This window comes from Acartia tonsa, chromosome 2, assembly GCF_053477335.1.
Source record: "Acartia tonsa isolate MP-2025a chromosome 2, ASM5347733v1, whole genome shotgun sequence".
Lineage (NCBI taxonomy): Eukaryota > Metazoa > Arthropoda > Copepoda > Calanoida > Acartiidae > Acartia > Acartia tonsa.
The window spans coordinates 19,283,377-19,300,811 of NC_137261.1; the positions used below are offsets into that span (position 1 = coordinate 19,283,377).

At 31.7% G+C, this 17,435-nt stretch overlaps 2 protein-coding genes across 2 annotated transcripts in view; one reads left to right on the forward strand and one right to left on the reverse strand.

Annotated features, from left to right (window-relative positions):
• Positions 1-6,333, forward strand: part of LOC145306236 (rho guanine nucleotide exchange factor 7-like) — a 71,268-nt gene extending 64,935 nt beyond the window's left edge. Inside the window, exons 17-18 of the mRNA XM_080148292.1 lie at positions 4,427-4,535; positions 5,427-6,333. Of these exons, the coding sequence (XP_080004418.1) occupies positions 4,427-4,535; positions 5,427-5,571 (254 nt within the window). The 3' untranslated portion in view covers positions 5,572-6,333. The remainder of the gene's footprint in view (positions 1-4,426; positions 4,536-5,426) is intronic.
• A 3,827-nt stretch (positions 6,334-10,160) lies between these two features.
• LOC145312737 (uncharacterized) lies at positions 10,161-12,458 on the reverse strand. The gene is made up of 3 exons (XM_080151988.1): positions 12,370-12,458; positions 11,724-11,785; positions 10,161-10,680 (listed from the first exon to the last, which is right to left on the reverse strand). The coding sequence occupies exons 1-3, from the start codon at positions 12,420-12,422 to the stop codon at positions 10,415-10,417; spliced, it is 381 nt and encodes a 126-aa protein (XP_080008114.1). The 5' UTR covers positions 12,423-12,458; the 3' UTR covers positions 10,161-10,414.
• Positions 12,459-17,435: the final 4,977 nt, after the last annotated feature.

Consider the following 17,435-nt stretch of genomic DNA (forward strand, 5'->3'; position numbering starts at 1 on the left):
AGATTAAAACGAATGTTGATTTAGTTTAATGTTTAAATTGCAAAATTGTATTTTGATCAAATTTAATCCTAGAAATTAATATTTAATCCTCAACTTCGTACTATCACCTCAAAATTATGACTGGTTTAATTTTGGTTTTCATGATTCTTTGATGTGAATTGAACATGATGGTTAGGGACCAGTGTTGTGGTAGTAGTGGAACCCCACAGGGTTGTAATAACCCCGCCTGTATGGCTCACCTCTGCTGTGGATTGGTCACTAATACTGTCAAGAAAACTGCCAAACGGCTGGATATGTAGTTCCTTGTAGATTAACTTCCCTATATTGTTTTAAAAATTATTAGAAAACTATTTGGAAAGTGAAGCTTAGATAGGGAAATGTGGCTTTAAATTGCTTTTTTTGAGATTTATAACTTTTGTATGTACATTCTAGCTTAAATTTAAAGATTAAAAAGTTTTTCAATTATGAATATGAATACTGCATTAAAAGCATGATATTTCATATCAAACTGAAGATTTTATATTGCTTAATAGAATTATAGAAAAAAGATTGCCATTGCATATCAAGCATTTGTAAAATATAATGTGTTTAACTTTAGGTGTAATGATTAAAATTTATAACAGTCATTTATTTAAATAAATCTATTTATAATAGCTTTTTAATATTTTCTTACTGAGAAAAATTTTGTCTCATAGCTTTTGAAGTTGTATAGAAATATTTTTAGTTATTTGTTCTGCTCGATTACATTTTCAGTGTAGACGGCTGAAATTAAAAACAGGAACATGGATATAGATTTATAAATCTTTTGTATACAAAGTAATTTAATATGTTATAAAAACGGCTTCCCTTAAGATGCCTTGTCAAGCACAGAAACCCACCACCCTTATTTTGATATAAATTGAAAATAAGGGGGAGGGGGAGTTTTTCGTTTGTTAGTTTATTCTCACAGGCTAGGTTAGGTTGTATTGGGTTCTTAGGAGGTTTAGGATAGATTTGTTCTCAGTTGCACCCCCCCTCATTGTAATCCGCTAGTGACATTTTTAGAAAATAATAAAAATTTCATTGAAAACTTTTTTGAAAAGACTATTCAGTATTTTTGCTCTGAATAGAAAAGTTGAGGTATTTATTGTCAAGGAGCGTGACATAACATTTTTCACAGGGAGGGAGGAGACATTGGGCTGTTTATTATACTAGTACCCAAAGTTTTATTGAAAGGTTTTTTTATTCGTTAGCTTAACAACTTAAGGGACATCTATTGAATAATGATTGGTTAATGAATTAAATCGAGTGTCCACACGTTTCTACACTAATTATAATCTACGATTTGATTTTGTGTATCATTGGGAATGTACATCAATTTATCGGCAATTGTCTTATTCCTTTAGATCCCTGCATATTTCACCTGGCAGGAATATTTCTAAAAATTTTAAGTTCTGTATAAAAAAAATCGGATAAAATCGGGGGAGGGGGGGCATACTACTTTCCCTTTACTTCCCTGGGGTAAACTGCCCATACTAGGCAATCTTTATATGTACTGCCTTTAATTAGATATTACATTTAAATCAGAATGTTTTATATAGCACAATTTTCTTTACTCCGTTAGAATAAAGATATTCCTAAATGCAGACGGACACGATATATCTAAATACACCCTCTACAAAAAAAGTATTAATTTAAAATATACTTGTGTTTGTGCCCATAAAAGGTTTGTAGTAATGTTTTATATGTTCTTTACTTCTTAGCTTGAAAAGAAAGGACACTGAAAGATAAATTATTTAAAATCTAGTCTTTCCCTTATTATTAAGTTACCAGAGGCAAAATGATGCTCATATGTATATATAGTATATTGGTTTATCCTTCATTGTCCTATGATATAAGTTGCTTTCCTTTATGAATTAGATAGGGGCGTGCACAGGCTTTACAGATGGTTTACTTCAAGCTTTTAATTAATGATAGCAACGTGCATGATCTAAATTGTGCTAAAAACAATACTTTCAGTTTTTTATGCCTTTTTGAAAAAAAGGCATCTAGTGTTCACTTTTTCCACCAATTCAAAATTGTGTGTTTGCCAGTGTGATACTAAACTACACTACAAATAATTTAGAGAATTGCTTTTTAAATTTTATCGAGGTGATTGTGGTGATTTAAGAGGGTAATAAAATTTCTATATGTTAAAGGTTTGTATGTCTTCACACGAGGAGTCAGTAACTTGTATTTTTTTAAAAAAAGCATCAGTTTTCATGAAAATTATTCATGTTTCTAGATCAATAAAATGTATAGATGTGATCCTTATAAAACTTTAAAAACTTAATTTTAAAAGCGAAGCTTTTCTATAATTAGGGTCGGTCCGTCCGTACGTCCGGCCGTAACGGATAGCTTTTTTAGTTAATTTAGGCATGTTATCAATTTCAAATTTTGCATGGTGATTCCTTCAGTAGTTAGGTACGAGTTAGAAAGCGTAGCAACTCTATAATCATCACTACAATGTCCGTACGTCTATTTTTAACATGTTGATTTTTTTACTTTTTTAACAACAAATTTTTATGTGATCTAATCATCCGATTAATCTGATTTTTTATATATTGATTCCTGGGACAACAAAGTATAATGTAATAAGCGAAGCAACTCTATAATCAAGTCCTAAAAATGTAAGTATGTCCGTCCATAAACATTATCCTGAATCAAGCAGTTTTTCAACAAATTTACTTACAATTTTGCTTTGACTCTTATACATTTATATTATGATTATTCAGTTCTGACACTATACAAGTGTTAATGGCCGTTTGTCCTACCGTTTCAGTGCTTCGCTTTTATGGATGTTGTCATCCTTGTTATATAAAAATGCTTAGTTAAATAGATAGCTAAATAAATGTTAAATGTAATTTTAAATTAGAACTTAAATTTAGAAGTTAGGTAATTTTAGATCATGTTATATAATGCTCTTATATAAATCGCTTTTGAGATTATAAGATAGTAAATTATATGTATAGTATATGCTTAGATGTTTAATGTTTTTGTTTTATTCATAGTTGCTTTATCGATGTATAATCTAATCAACATATGCATATTTTTATATTGTATGCGTTGGAAAAAGTAATAAGTAATACTTCCAAAATACCTTCCCTCTCCTTTTTCCTAATATATAAGTTTTGAATTAGGAATTCTTCTATGTACAGGGTGGGGAAAATAAGACCGGACAAATTCTAACTTCTAAACAAATGAACATAAAATCGTCAATTTTAAAGATTTTATTGAATTTTAAAAACTGGCAAGCAAAATAGGTATATGACTATTAGATTATTCAATAAAATCGCCGCCAGCCCTAATTACCGCCTCTACCTGCCTCCTTAACCGCCGGCAGGTCCATGTCAAAATGTACCTGTCCAAGCTGGCGTAGTTCTCCTTGATAGTGGCAATGAGGGAGGTCTTTGTGGTATGGGCACGTCTATTGGTGCATGCTTCAAAGTAGCCCTAAGCCCAAAAGTCCATTGAATTAGGATCGGGCTGCTGGGAGGCCACATTTCCTTAGGAACATGAGTAACCGCAGGATCCAAATTCACCCAACTTTCAAGCTACCCTTAGACACGGAGGCTCTTATTTGGACCACAGTTGAGCTAGAACGACGTCCTTTACCTTTTTAGAAATTGCATGAAGTTTTAGCTAGGGTTGTCAGCGCAACCTATAGTCTGAAATGATTTTTAAAGTTCAATATGGGTCCCTAAAGTCAAGAACCGAGAAATTTTCATGGTTTTTAACGTTTTTTACATCTCAAAATCTGCCCCATTTCACTTTGCTGGAGTACTACGGCCAAGCCATTTTAGATAGAGAGCTCTCGTCTTTTCTAGTGTCTTACTTATGTATCTAACATTATCCCTAGCAATTTGCATAACTCTACCTCACCTACAGATGGGCTGAGGTCAGATTTAGTGGGCCCTAGTCGAGAATCCAGATTAAACCACCGGCGCATTTGGAATCTGCCTTGTTGAACATGTGCGCGGCCAGCTCGCTGTACACGTCCATCTACGTCCAAAGATTTTTTTTTGCGAAAAGGTCATTACCTAAGATTTTTTTAGTGTGGTCAAACGTCCTTATTGGTCAAGTAGTTTTGGCACTATGGCCGTTTAAAGTTTGTCCGGTCTTATTTGCCCCACCCTGTATGTTTGGTGTTGGGTTTAGTCATTTGCTCTTATTAATTCAAGCTGTTCTGAATTATGGACAATTTCATAAATATACATTTAGTTATAATTAAGAACACTTTATAAGAGCATTTGACTACAACCCAACACCCAACTTTACGGAATATACGAATAAATTACCCTCTTTTACCTAATTTTTTTTTCTTTTCTTTAAAATGTGCAACTAATAAAAACTAAGTAGTTTTAATAAGAAAATAAGAAATAATTATTAATTGATTATTTTTTTTCAGCCATGTTTGACAGTACCCTAACTCCAATGTTGAGTATGGTGGATGATTCAGAACTAGAAATTACTACGAGCAGTATCAACTCTAATAGATCTACAGCAACTACAGGGATGTTTATCAGTATGCATTGTAGAGCAGCTTTAAATAGGGATGGCAATCCGTATCCGGAATCCGCCCAATTTTTGGCCAATTTTGGAATCCGAATCAGGATACGGAATCCGTTTTTTAGTAGAGGATTCCGGATTCTTAATTGGTAGGTTAAAATTAGCGTTTTGAGTTTTTTTCTTTCAACTCCTCCTCTTTGAAGGCAAAGATTTTCATTATTATATATAATATCTTTTAAAATCTGGTTCGATTCTCGGAAGTGAGAATACCAAGAACATTGATTTTTAGGACATATGTAGCACTTAATTTTTAAAAATTAAAAAAAATCCTTTTAAAATATTGCTAGAATCCGGAATACGAATCCGGAATCCGCCAAAAATAAGAATCCGGAATTCGCAAGGAATCCGCCACTTTTTTGACGGGTTCTTCAAGAATTCGGAATCCGAATCCGGTCCAAAAATTCGACGGATTGCCATCACTAGCTTTCATACTTGCCTAGTTAATTAACTCGTTGGGTTCCGGTTCTCCTGTGATATTAAGACATCATCTAGAGATCAAAAGAGCTTCAAAACAATTTTACTCCGTGTCATGATATTTTCCACAAATTAAGTCACAACAACCTCTGTCTAATTTTGAGTAGAGAGAGGTGACAATGGGCTGTTTATTAGACTAGTCCCCAAAGTTTTATAATAAATAATAACGTTTTCTTATTCGTTGGCTCAAAAATTTAGTGACTTCAGTGAATTTTGATTGGTTGGTTCATTAAGTTGAGTGATTAAACGTTTTAACCAATATTTTTATCATTTTGAATGTACATCAAATTATCAGCTATTGTCTTATCCCTTTAGATCCCTGACTTTTGAGTATCTGATAAACACACTGAAACCAATGCAGGAAGCCTGGGCCGGCTGGACAAGCTGGAGAGAGAGGTGCTGAACCTGCACAGGAAGCTGGAGAAGGAGACCATGATCAGGAGACAGCTCACAGAGAAGCTGCTCGACTCGGGCATCAAGCTTCCACAAGAACTGCTAGTTGACAAATAATCTTTAGTCGCTAAACCTCGAATAAGGAAGAAAAAAAAAAGGAGGGTATAGTGGACTGTAAATGAATCTTCCCCTAAATTCTTTTGACTCATTTTCTATTAATGAAATAGAACTTCTAGGAATGATTATAAAAATCACTTAGCAACATTTTTATTTACAAAGGGAGTAATTTTGTTTATCATAAATGTGAGGGAAATTGATTTATTGTCTACTGGCCTATCTTTGGACGAATGAGAAAATATTCTGAAATATATGAACGTATGAAAGTAATTATATACCTATTTGGAAAATATTTTAGAAATAAGGAAAAAACCATTAACTTATTAATTTCTTTGAATGGTTTTCAGAATCATATTTTGTGAAATCTTTAAAGAATTATAATCCTTACCAAATAATTCTATTTTCTGACTAAACTAACAAGTTTTTTATAAAGTATATATCTATCTCTATATTCAATAGTAATGTTTTTAAAAATTACAAAAAAAAGTTACTTTGAAGCATATTCACTTCCCTGCTAAATTATGTTCTTTATTTTATTTTTGAGCTTTAATATTTTGGTATTTTAATCTTTACTAAAAATAATTTTATATTTTTCTTGTTTATTTAACATATATTTTAATGATTAACAACATTTTTAATTTTGATGTTATATTTTTGTATTATTTTTCTACATAAAATGCTAATGTTATTATGCTTATATTTTTTCTAAACAATAATCAATTTATGTTTAACCTTAATATTTAAATAAAGTCATGTTAACTATTTTAATTTATTTATGTCAAATATTCATAGTAGCACATATATATGTATGTTCCAAAGTCTGTCTTTGTCCGTCAAACATCCGATAGAAACATTTTGTAGACCACTTTGGACCAACTAAAAACTAAAAACATTTGAAAAATCAACAACGAATGATTAAATATTATTAATATATATAAAGTGAATTTATGTAAAAAAAAAATGTCATTGTATGATATGAAAGTACAAAAGTTTCCACTGTTAATGTCTTCTACATATTATCAACAATCTACAATTAGTAAGGCTTAGCAGTCACATTCATTTATAAATGCCCAGTTGTCATAAATTGACAGTCCCATCACTTATTTAATCCGCAGCCGACCGCTATTCTTATTAAACTCTAAATATAAAAATCACTGCAGCAAAATTTGTACATGCAAAAAAAAACTTTAAAAGTGGCCGATGCCGAAAATTTACCAGGGCTGTAATTTTTATTAAAACAGCGTTGATTTTAAAAAAATTCATCTGCTAAATCAGGTGGCATCCGCTTATAATACTCTTCTAGTTACGCAAATTGTCCCTCCTCTTTTTGAAAAAAAAAACAATCCCTGCAGTTATTTGTTCTATAAGTAGGCGGCTGTCTATCCCTCACATTAGTACAAATTATTAATATGTTTCCAATTAATTGATTTCTACATACATATCATTTCATTTCGTGTCTATAAACATCAATTTATCATTATTTCAGATAATTTGATTTTTGTCTTCATTTATGATATTATAGTTATAAGCAGGGAGGGAGGGAATATTGGACGGAAAAACACAATTGGATTAAAACTTTGAGGACTTTTATGAAATCTTAATTGGTAGGTACAAACTAGCAGTGTCGAAACACATCCATCAATAAGAGGGGGGGAGGAAGTTTTTTGATATGCCTCCATGTTCAGGAGCTGCAGGCCTTCAGGTGGTCTCTGGACAGGTAAAAATAAGACTTGAAATTTTTTTTAACGAAATAAAGGTCAACTTATAAAACAAAATATGCATCCGTTTCTTCAAATATGTAAATAACATTCATAAAGATGCATATTTTGTTTTATAAGTTGACTTAATTCTGTATAAAAACATAATTTTAATCTTTATCTGTCCAGAGACCACCTGGAGTCATGCAGCTCCTAAACCTGAAGGCCTGCAGCTCCTGAACCTGGAGGCCTGACTAAAAAATCTTAAGAGTGATTTTATCCATAATATAAAGCCTATAATTACTGTTTATGCAAATGTGTCAAAACTTTCCCCCCCCCCCCCCCCTCCTCTTATCTACAATATTGATAATCTTTAAAAGGCATTTTCACTTATTGGCTATTCCTTATTCCTGAGATGATTTAGAAAATTTTCCAATAAATAAAGTTAATGTAATATTTAAATGACTATGAGTTTATAAAGAGAAATGGTATTGGAAGAAAAACAAGTTCTATTGTAGAGTAGCTTCGCTTTAGAGATATATATAAAATATTGAATACGTGATATTTATTCAGACAAAATGGTTGGTAGCCCAAGCCAAATATTCGACAATGAAAATCCATCATTTTATCTCAGGCGATTTCTGAGATATTTTTAGAAGGCGTGAAACTTCAAGATTGCACATTGAATCAATATTTTTTTTAGATTTATGTGGCTTTCCCCTTATCTGCTAGGGAAAAAGTTCAGAGCTGGATCTTTAAATCATTTTAGTGGTGAACCAGATCGGGGTGCGCCAATTTACAGCCAATCACAGCGCAGCATTTTAAAAATGCCGCGCTGTGATTGGCTGACATTCTGCGCACCCCGATCTAAAGCACCATTAAAATGATTTAAAGATCCAGCTCAGAATAATAAATTGAACTTGCTACCCTGAAAAGTATGCTGTGATAAATTATTAACTATGTCTTTAGGGACCTGTTCCTTTGATTACTTTTGATGCTGATACATTCTCCAACACAAATAAAGTGTAGATTTAGATATTGGATGTTGAGAAAGGTATTGCAATTACATATAATAAAGTAGTGAGATGTTTATCCGTGTTCTGTTAACATTAAAGAAATTTTTGTGAGAATGGGCTGTTTATTACACTAGTCCCCAAAGTTTTATAATAACGTTTATTTAGCTAAACAACTTCGGGAATTTAGTAAAAATTTGATTGGTTGCTTCATAAGTTGGGTGTTTAAACGTTTCACCACTAATTTTAAACTACAGAAGGGGTTATTTTGTGTTTATCATTTGGGGATGTATATCAATTTTACGCAATTGTCTTATCCCTTTAGATCCTTGAATGTGTTTAACCAAAATATCCCTGGGGAAAAAAATAGTAATTTATTTCAATACAAGCAATATTTACTTTAAATAATATCCCCAAAGCTGTATGTACTCATTTTTCCATTTGTTAGCTTATAATTCTTTAGGCGTAGGGTTGGATCATAATTGGATTGTTTCTTAGGTTAGGTTATTTTGGGTACTGGGTAGCCCCGCAGGGTTAAGGCACCGCAGGTTTAGGGCCCCCGCTTGGGTTATGCATAAGAGAAGAAACTAACCATCAATTATTTTTTTTAATTAAGGGGGAAGTGTATCGGGGCTCAAGAGTCACTTAGTGTGAAAGGCTCCAAGTAAGTTGCATATATTTGAAGTGTGTATTAGAAAAGTTTTAATTTCATTTTTAAAAGCGAAGCTTTTCTATAATTAGGGTCGGTCCGTCCGTCCGTAAGTCTGTAACGGATAGCTTTTTTCGTAAATTTAGGCATGTTAGAATTGTCCTATCGATTTCAAACTTTGCATGGTTATTCCTGTAGTAGTTAGGTATGATTTAGAAAGCGTAGCAACTCTATAACCGTTACCAGAATGTCCGTATGTTCATTTTAAACATATTGATTTTTAACTTTTTTGACAACAAATTTGTATGTGATAAGATCATCTGATTGTTTTGATTTTTGGAATACTGATTCCTACAACAACAAAGTACAATGTTATAAGCAAAGCATCTCTATAATCGAGTCCTAAAAACGTAAGTAAACATTATTCTGTATTTATGCAGTTTTTCAATAAATTTAATTAAAATTTTGATTCGACATTTATACATTTATGTTCCGATTTTTCAGTTCTGACACACTACAAGTATAAATATTCGGTTGTCCTACCTTTTCAGAGCTTCGCTTTTATGAATGTTGGTCATCCTTGTTTACCTTGCAAGATACTAATGTATAGGTACTTTAGCAGGGAGGTAGGGTACTTGAGGCTGTAAATTATACTGGTACCCAAAGTTTTATAATCATGATCTCTCAATTGTTGACTTATAAATGTTTTTGACTTTCTTGAATTTGATTGCTTGTTTTTAAACTAGAAGTATCCAAACTTTATAACAACAATTCTAATTTATAGAATGTTTATTATCATTAGGTATCTCATTTTCCATCAATTTATCTCCATTGTCCAGAAAAAAAATCAGTGTAAAGAAAAACGTCAGTATGTATTATTTAATGATTTGTGTTTTTTTCCTTTACAGGACGATTGAGAATGATAACCTTAGTTATTGAAATATATATAAGGCCTGTACAAAGATGTTAGTTTGATAAAGTAGTCTTGGGTTGAGATGGATCAAAAGCTTTTAAAATTAAGAAAAACGTCAATATAATCAAACAAAACTATATTTACAGACGAACTGATCGACATTTTGTTTCTATAAATAATATATTTATAATATTAATATATTTACATTTATTAAAATATTACAGGTACAATTTGGCAATCGAAAATAAATTACATTGAAAACTTTAAATAGATTTTTTTATGTTTTTTGATAAAATTCATTGCATATTTTTCACTGATTCTAAACAACTAAACATAATTTTTGTTTCAATATAGGTACATATTAAATGCTATTCTATTTTATGTTATATTAAAGTTAATATAATAGGTGTATTATTGTAAACATTTAAGTACAGCAGTTTAAGAAAATTTTTGCTCTATTTCTTTATATTTTTAGTAAATCTTATATGAACACTTTTTTGATAAAAAAAATGTTTGATAAAATTTAGTCCATTTTTTATTTTTTTGTGCGATTCTGAAAGCTTTCGAAATTTTACATAAATGTTTCTTCTTCTTTATATTCTTGAATAATAATATCTTTGTAGGGGGCACTACAACTTGTTTCAGATACTGAATAATCATTATTCACATCAGCTTTTACAATATCTTTGGTATTGTCTAGTATTACAGCAGTACCATTTTCATTATTATCATTTATAATACAGTCTTTGGTCTCTTTGTTTGATTGTTGTATAATAATTTTTTGAGGAACTTGAAGGCTATTCAGAGTTTGTAGATTCTTATCCTTGTTGGTCATTTCTGATAAAAAAATAAAAATAATTAAATTTGCTTCATTACGTCCAATAGAATTATTTAGATCATGGAAAGAAAACGAAATAGCGGATTTCGTCGTATTTTCACAGTAGCTTTTCTCCTATTTCTAGCCTCTCTGTCAATTTTCTAGACCTGCGGGGCAATCATTAACATTTAACTAACCTAAAATAACCTGTCAAAGTTACTGTGAAAATACGACGAAACCCGCTACATAATTTTCTTTCCATGATCCAAATTTTCAATTATAATTTGCTTTATTTTATTAAATCAAAATATTTTTGTCTTTCACATTTTCACATTAAAAGAAAGAAGAACAAGTAAATAATGTATTCACACTAGTGGCTGTCGACATAAACTATTGCAAAATTGCATGTCAATAGATTGCCACTAGTTTTGCCAGGGATAACTTATAATACTCTGAATTAGACGTTAAATCCTATAAAATCTGCAAGGCTGGACTAAGATTTACTTAGCTATACATAATAATGAGGTAGTACGTATATATGACACTGGAAAAATTGTCGTCAATTTAGATTACCAACATGGAACTTATTTGTTGGTCTAGTAGGAGGGGTGGAGGGTGGAAATCGTTATTTTAGCCCTCTGCGTGTTTTCCTTTTTTAGAGAACATGAACATCTGGTGTAAGATTCAAGAAAAATATATCTCTTTATGTAAACTCTAAATCCTATTCATATGTTTTCGAATTTTGACTGCGTAGGTAGATGTTTCATTTTTAAGTGTCAGACAGTTGGACATACGGACATATCCTGGTTAGAGAGTAGCTACGTTTAAAGGATAATTGTCTTTAGTCAACATTTTTAAAGGTTGAACTATCAAATAGTAAAGAATGCTATTAAACGTTTTAGTAAAGTCTAACTTACCCAAATTGCAGCATTTAATTTTATATAATCTATAATTTTTATATTGTAGAACTATGTCAATCTGTCTGTCTGCCCGTCTGAAGCTTAAGATAACGGTAACCACTGAGCTACAGGCTATTTATAAAATAATAAAATTTAAAACTTGCCTATTATAGATCCTATTTTTTCCGCCTTGAGATGGCCATTTGATTGATTTGATGCCGGATATCTAAAAGTAAATAGTCTTGAAAAATATTCAAAAAATTTCTATTATAACTATTCTTTTTAAAGCCTTTTCCTTTAAGATCCAGCGAATCGCTAAACCGATTTAGGGGTGATTTTTGTAGGTTCTTTGGTGGTTTTGTGCTATTAAATATGAATGGCTTTAAGCTAATATTCTGTAATACCTACACCTCCAAATCCAGAGTCCCTTTCAGCTGACAAATAAAAAAGAAGAGATGACAATATCCATAAAAGCAAAGCTCCGAAACGGTAGGACAAACGAACATTAAAACTTATAGAGTGTAAAAATTGAATAAGAAGAATATGAATGTAAAAGTCTTAATTAATTTTAAGTAAATTTGTAGCAAAACTGCTTAAATATAGTATACTGTTTAATCAACATTTAAATGGGCGTACGGACATTCTGATAATGATTATATAAATCGTACCTTCCTAACTGTTATAAGAATCATCATGCAAAGTTTGAAATCGAAGGGACAACTCTAACATCTCCAAATTAACGAAAAGAGCTAACTGGTAAGGTCAGACCAACCATAATTATAGAAAAACTTCGCTTTTAAAAACCTAAACCTGAGTGAAGATCTATTAAATTGAGTATGGGACCCTAATCTGTTATTTCCCATTTTATCCAAAGATCTTGTCCGAACTATTTCTCTCTGATTTCAATATTAATGTCAAAATTACAAGGATGACAACATCCACATGAAGCAAAACAAAAAAAACATGGATGGATAGTGGGCAAAGGGATGCTATAGAACAGAAGCTAATTGGCCATTATAAAAAGAGAAAGAATGATGAAAAACATTAGATAATAACAAAACCTTTACAAAAAAATAAGTTAATTTTGTAGAGGCCATATAGTTTTCCTGTGGTTAAGATTTTTCGTAGATATACAACAATATTTTGACACATTCCTGTTTAAAAGAGCTGCTGGGAGTGAAGGTGTCTGGGACAGCTCTTCGTATGCTAATACTTCGTCCTCGTGGACTCCAAACATCCTGGTTGTGTCAACAATTATATTATTATATAAAACTAACGGCTACGCCCTCAAGAGGCCTCTAGTGGCACTGTAAATGTTTTTTTTTTATTTCAAATATCTAATTTGAGAAATAATTTGTCTACATATGTTGCGTTCACACTGGTGTCCTGGATAGGAAACAGGTTTTTTTGAGTTACGTATGACAAGACCTATATTTCTATGACCGGGCATGTATGACGGTTCAGCACATAACTTTCATTAAATCACAGCTGATCATTTTTGTGGATTTTTTTGAAAATTACTTTTTTACCCAGATTTTCATAGTTTTTCCCCAAAAAATCACAATGTTCTCATATTTACAGCTTAGTTTATCTAAATTTATTCAAATAAAAGTATAATAGATGACAGCTGAACCAAAGATTATCAATAACAAGATCTTTCAGAATCAATTAACTAATCTAAGATTTGTAGTCTAGATGTTGGTTAAAAGTTATTTGAAGTTGTTATTTTGAAATAAACAGTTAAACAAAACTTGTTTTGGTAGTCAACACAAAAAAATACTCACTTTTTAAGTCCCTCATGCATGCCTCATGAATTGTTATAGCATAGTTCCTGGCTATAATAAGATGTCCCCCTGAGGTTCCACCAATGAAGTTTAAACTAACATGCTCCAAAATCAGCAATGATTCTGTTAAAGTTTTCCTTGTAATATTGACAAGTTATCTTGCTCAATATTGGTTCATTGCTGACTTGATGACTAAATAGTTCCTGTGTTATTGTTTATTCCTGCTCATCATCATTGGAAACAGTCAGTTCAGTATTGTGGCTGATTTTAAAGGTTTTGATGGGTTGTGGTTGCAGTTGAAAGATGGTGGTTGTGTGAAATTCTTGCCAGTGTCAGACACAAACTGCACCAGATTCTTGTTTACTCTGGCCTTTAAGGTAGTCAGGTAAACATTGTAACCTGAAAATATTGGAACAGGGTGGTTTTAGCTGTTCTGGGTAATGATTTTGGATCTACTGCAGTTCATGGTAGAAAATTGCTGGTAACAAATGCTTCCTGGTTCATGATGTGACTGTAGATGGCTGTTCTCAGAGCAGCTTTTCCAGCAAACAGTAGGCTGTCCCAGCTGGCATTACTAAATATGGAAATGCAGTAGAATATCAGGGACTAGCAAATTGCTTTTTATGTATTTACTATGACTTACTTTTCTTCCTCTGGTGGAGAGAGCGTAAAGCATTTTGTTTTTAGGGTTTAGTTTGTTTCTAGGCTCCTTAACAAGATGGTCGATATAGAAAAGATTGTCACATGTAATACCTAAGAACTTAGGATGTCTGACTTATGGTACTGTTTTAACAATGACTACAGTGCCTGCTTTATTCGAAAAGGTGGTAAAGACTATTGTAGATGATTTGGCTGGAGAAATGAATGAGTTCTGGCTTTTAACCAATCATTAAGAACTGCTAAGTAAGCTTTTATGTCCTTGACATAAGGATAAATAAGGGGACCTATGCTGTTGGAGTTGTCAGAAGAGGAAACTAGATGTAATTAGAGTGAGTTGTTGGCATTTATGAAATTTACAGTTGAATAGTATATGGTATAGGACCCCTCCTTGTAGGTCAGCCTGTTTGACAGGTTTGTACGCATATTAGATTTCAAGTCTAGTGCATTAATATTATGCAGTAGAACCTCATTGTTTACAGTGTCAAAAGCCTTTGAAAGATAAATGGCAACTGGCATTGTTCTGATAACTAGTTTCTTCTTGTTTAGGCTGTTGTTGATTAAGGTTTTAATACTCTGTAAGGCAGGGGTGGTGAACCTGCCTGTGTGAAAGCCATAATGTTGGTCTGCAAGTTTAACAGCATCATTCAGGTAGGGACGAATCATGCAGGCAGGATAAAGAAATGAGACAGGGCAGTAGCTGGAACCCTAATTGTCAAGTTTCCCTGGTTTCAGTAATGAAATAATTTTACCAGTCCTCCATATGCTTGGTGTCTAGAAGTGATTTACTTGACAATACTACAATGAAAAAATTGTACAAAATCATTGCTGATTTTGATTTGTTTAAACTTTTTTGGTGGAACCTCAGAGGAACCTTGTATCACATCCAGGATCTATGTTTTACCTACAAATCTTAGAATAGTCAATTGAGGTTATTGATCTTGTTATAGCTGTAATCTATTATACTTTTTTGCATGAATTTAGAATAACTAAGCTGGAAATGTGAGAATATTGTGATTTTTGGGGGGAAAAACTATGAAAATCTGGGTAAAAAAGTAATTTTCAAAAAAATCCACAAAAATGATCAGCTGTGATTTAATGAAAGTTATGTGCTGAACCATCATACATGCCCGGTCATAGAAATATAGATCTTGTCATACGTAACTCAAAAAAAAACCTGTTTCCTATCCAGGACACCGGTGTTCAAGTTTCTACACATAAGCGAGAATATTTTTATAAGTTTCGATTTTTTGTGAGTTACCTTGGAAAAACCCAGTCGGTTCAGCGGTTAACGAGATCCTCCGGTACAAACAGACAACCTGTTACTGTTATTATAATGATAGTATGTTTTTTGTCTGTGGCTTAATATTTCGTTAACCACTTAACCGATTAAGTTCTCCATTTTGGGGTAAATTTACATAGGTCATGGAATTGTTGTAGGTTAATAAACCAACCAAAGTTGTTTAGCCAACAAATATAGGATACTGTATTATAAAACTTTGGGGACAAGCGTATTAAACAGCCCATTGTCCCCTCTCTCTGGATAATATGATTTTGGGTAATTATGAAAATGTATTGTAGAAACTGTAACTCATCTTAATAATTATTGTTGATTCCTTGTTGATAACATTACTGCTGGGAAGGTCGTCTGCACACCAATTAAATCTGTCACACCTACTCGTTCTAAAATTAAATCTATGTCATAAAACATTTAAGTATAATTGTTTGATTATATAAAGAGGATCATTTTTTCGCGTATTTTCCGTAAAGTTTTGTTTTAGCGTTTAGTCAAATGTGCTTATTATGTCAAATTGTTCTTAATTATGAACAATTCAAATATATACATTTGGTCTAAATTAAGAACAGTCTCACTTAATAAGCGCATTTGAATAAACGCTAACACAAAATTTTACGGAAAATACGCGAAAAACATGACCCTTTTATTGATTTTGTAAATGTTTAGCTCAATACGGTTTTTCGATTCTAAATAAGTTGATGGTATTACCTAGGTACAAAAACAATACCATTGATAGAATACCTTTTGGTAGTCTTTTTTACTAAATGCAATAAATAAAGACCTACAACTAGAGCTCGGCAGGCACGACTAAGCGTTTGGATGCTTTTAATATTTTGGAAAAGAGGGATTGTTATATTTGAGTTAGGTTTAGACTTTCAGCTTATTTTTGAAATTTTAAAAGTTGATTTTCCTGTTGCTTACAGGCGGCTGCCGAGCCCAGCTTACAACAACTTTTCGAACGCTAAATAGCAAAAAATCTATTTTTGATTATTTCTATTAATTGGCTGTATAATTTATGTTGTAATGGCTTTACATTTTTGATTGAGCCCTGGTTCACAATTTTAGATTCAGTCAATAAAACTATGGAAAATTGGAAAACAAGATTTTTGAATTTAAGTGCCAGTATGGACAGGGGAATGATTCTTGAAAATATTTTTCCTTAATTTTTAAAACGGAATAACTTTTGTTATGGATTTTTAGAGATTGAAAACAAACGTAAATTTGCAATTTTATATCAGGAAATTTTCAATGCTTTTTAAAGTTTTGAAAATAGATTGAAAATAGATTATGAAGATTAGAATGAGAAAAAACGTGAAAATAAAATATTTTTCTACCCTGCAGTGTTAATAAAAACATCACTTTTTATAGTTTTGACTTTTTTGGTTCTGATTCTTCAGAAAGTATAATTTTAATTTTGTCTATACTTTTTAACTTTCTCTTATTACATATATTTTTATTTTGCAGTTACGTATCCTTGGATATTTTTACCTTGTTTTTAAACTTCTAAGACTGCTGCCACGAATAGAATTTAAATTTTGTCTGCGCCTATACTGTAGCTTGAACATACTCTCAAACTTAATAAATTTTCCATAATTGTAAAACAATAAAAGTTTTTAAGAAGTTTTAAATTCTTTTTTACTCTCTATCTCTCTTTTTGTAAATATAATAAAATTTTATAAATTTTCAGTTGTATTGATGTATTTTTTGACATTGGCATTTATTGATAAAAGTGTTCATCATGTGTGATATAATATCCACATACCATTGACAGAAGAGCTCTCTCTCTCTCTCTCACACTCTCTTTCTCTCTCTTTTTCTTTCTCTCTCTCTCCCTCCCTCTCTTTTTCTTTCTCTCTCTCTCCCTCCCTCTCTTTATCTTTAGTTTACATGAATTGAAAAATATAATTTTGCAAAACTCACCAGTTTATGTACCTGAAAGTATAATTGAATTAATAATAATAATAACATAATGATTCTGATAAATTTATATTTAATCAAGGATGACAACATCCACAAAAACGAAGCTCTGGAACGGTAGGACAAAAAAACATTGATACTTGTAAAGTGTCAGAACTGAATTAGCATAATATGAATGTATGAGTCTAACTAAAATTGAAAGTAAATTTTTTACAAAACTG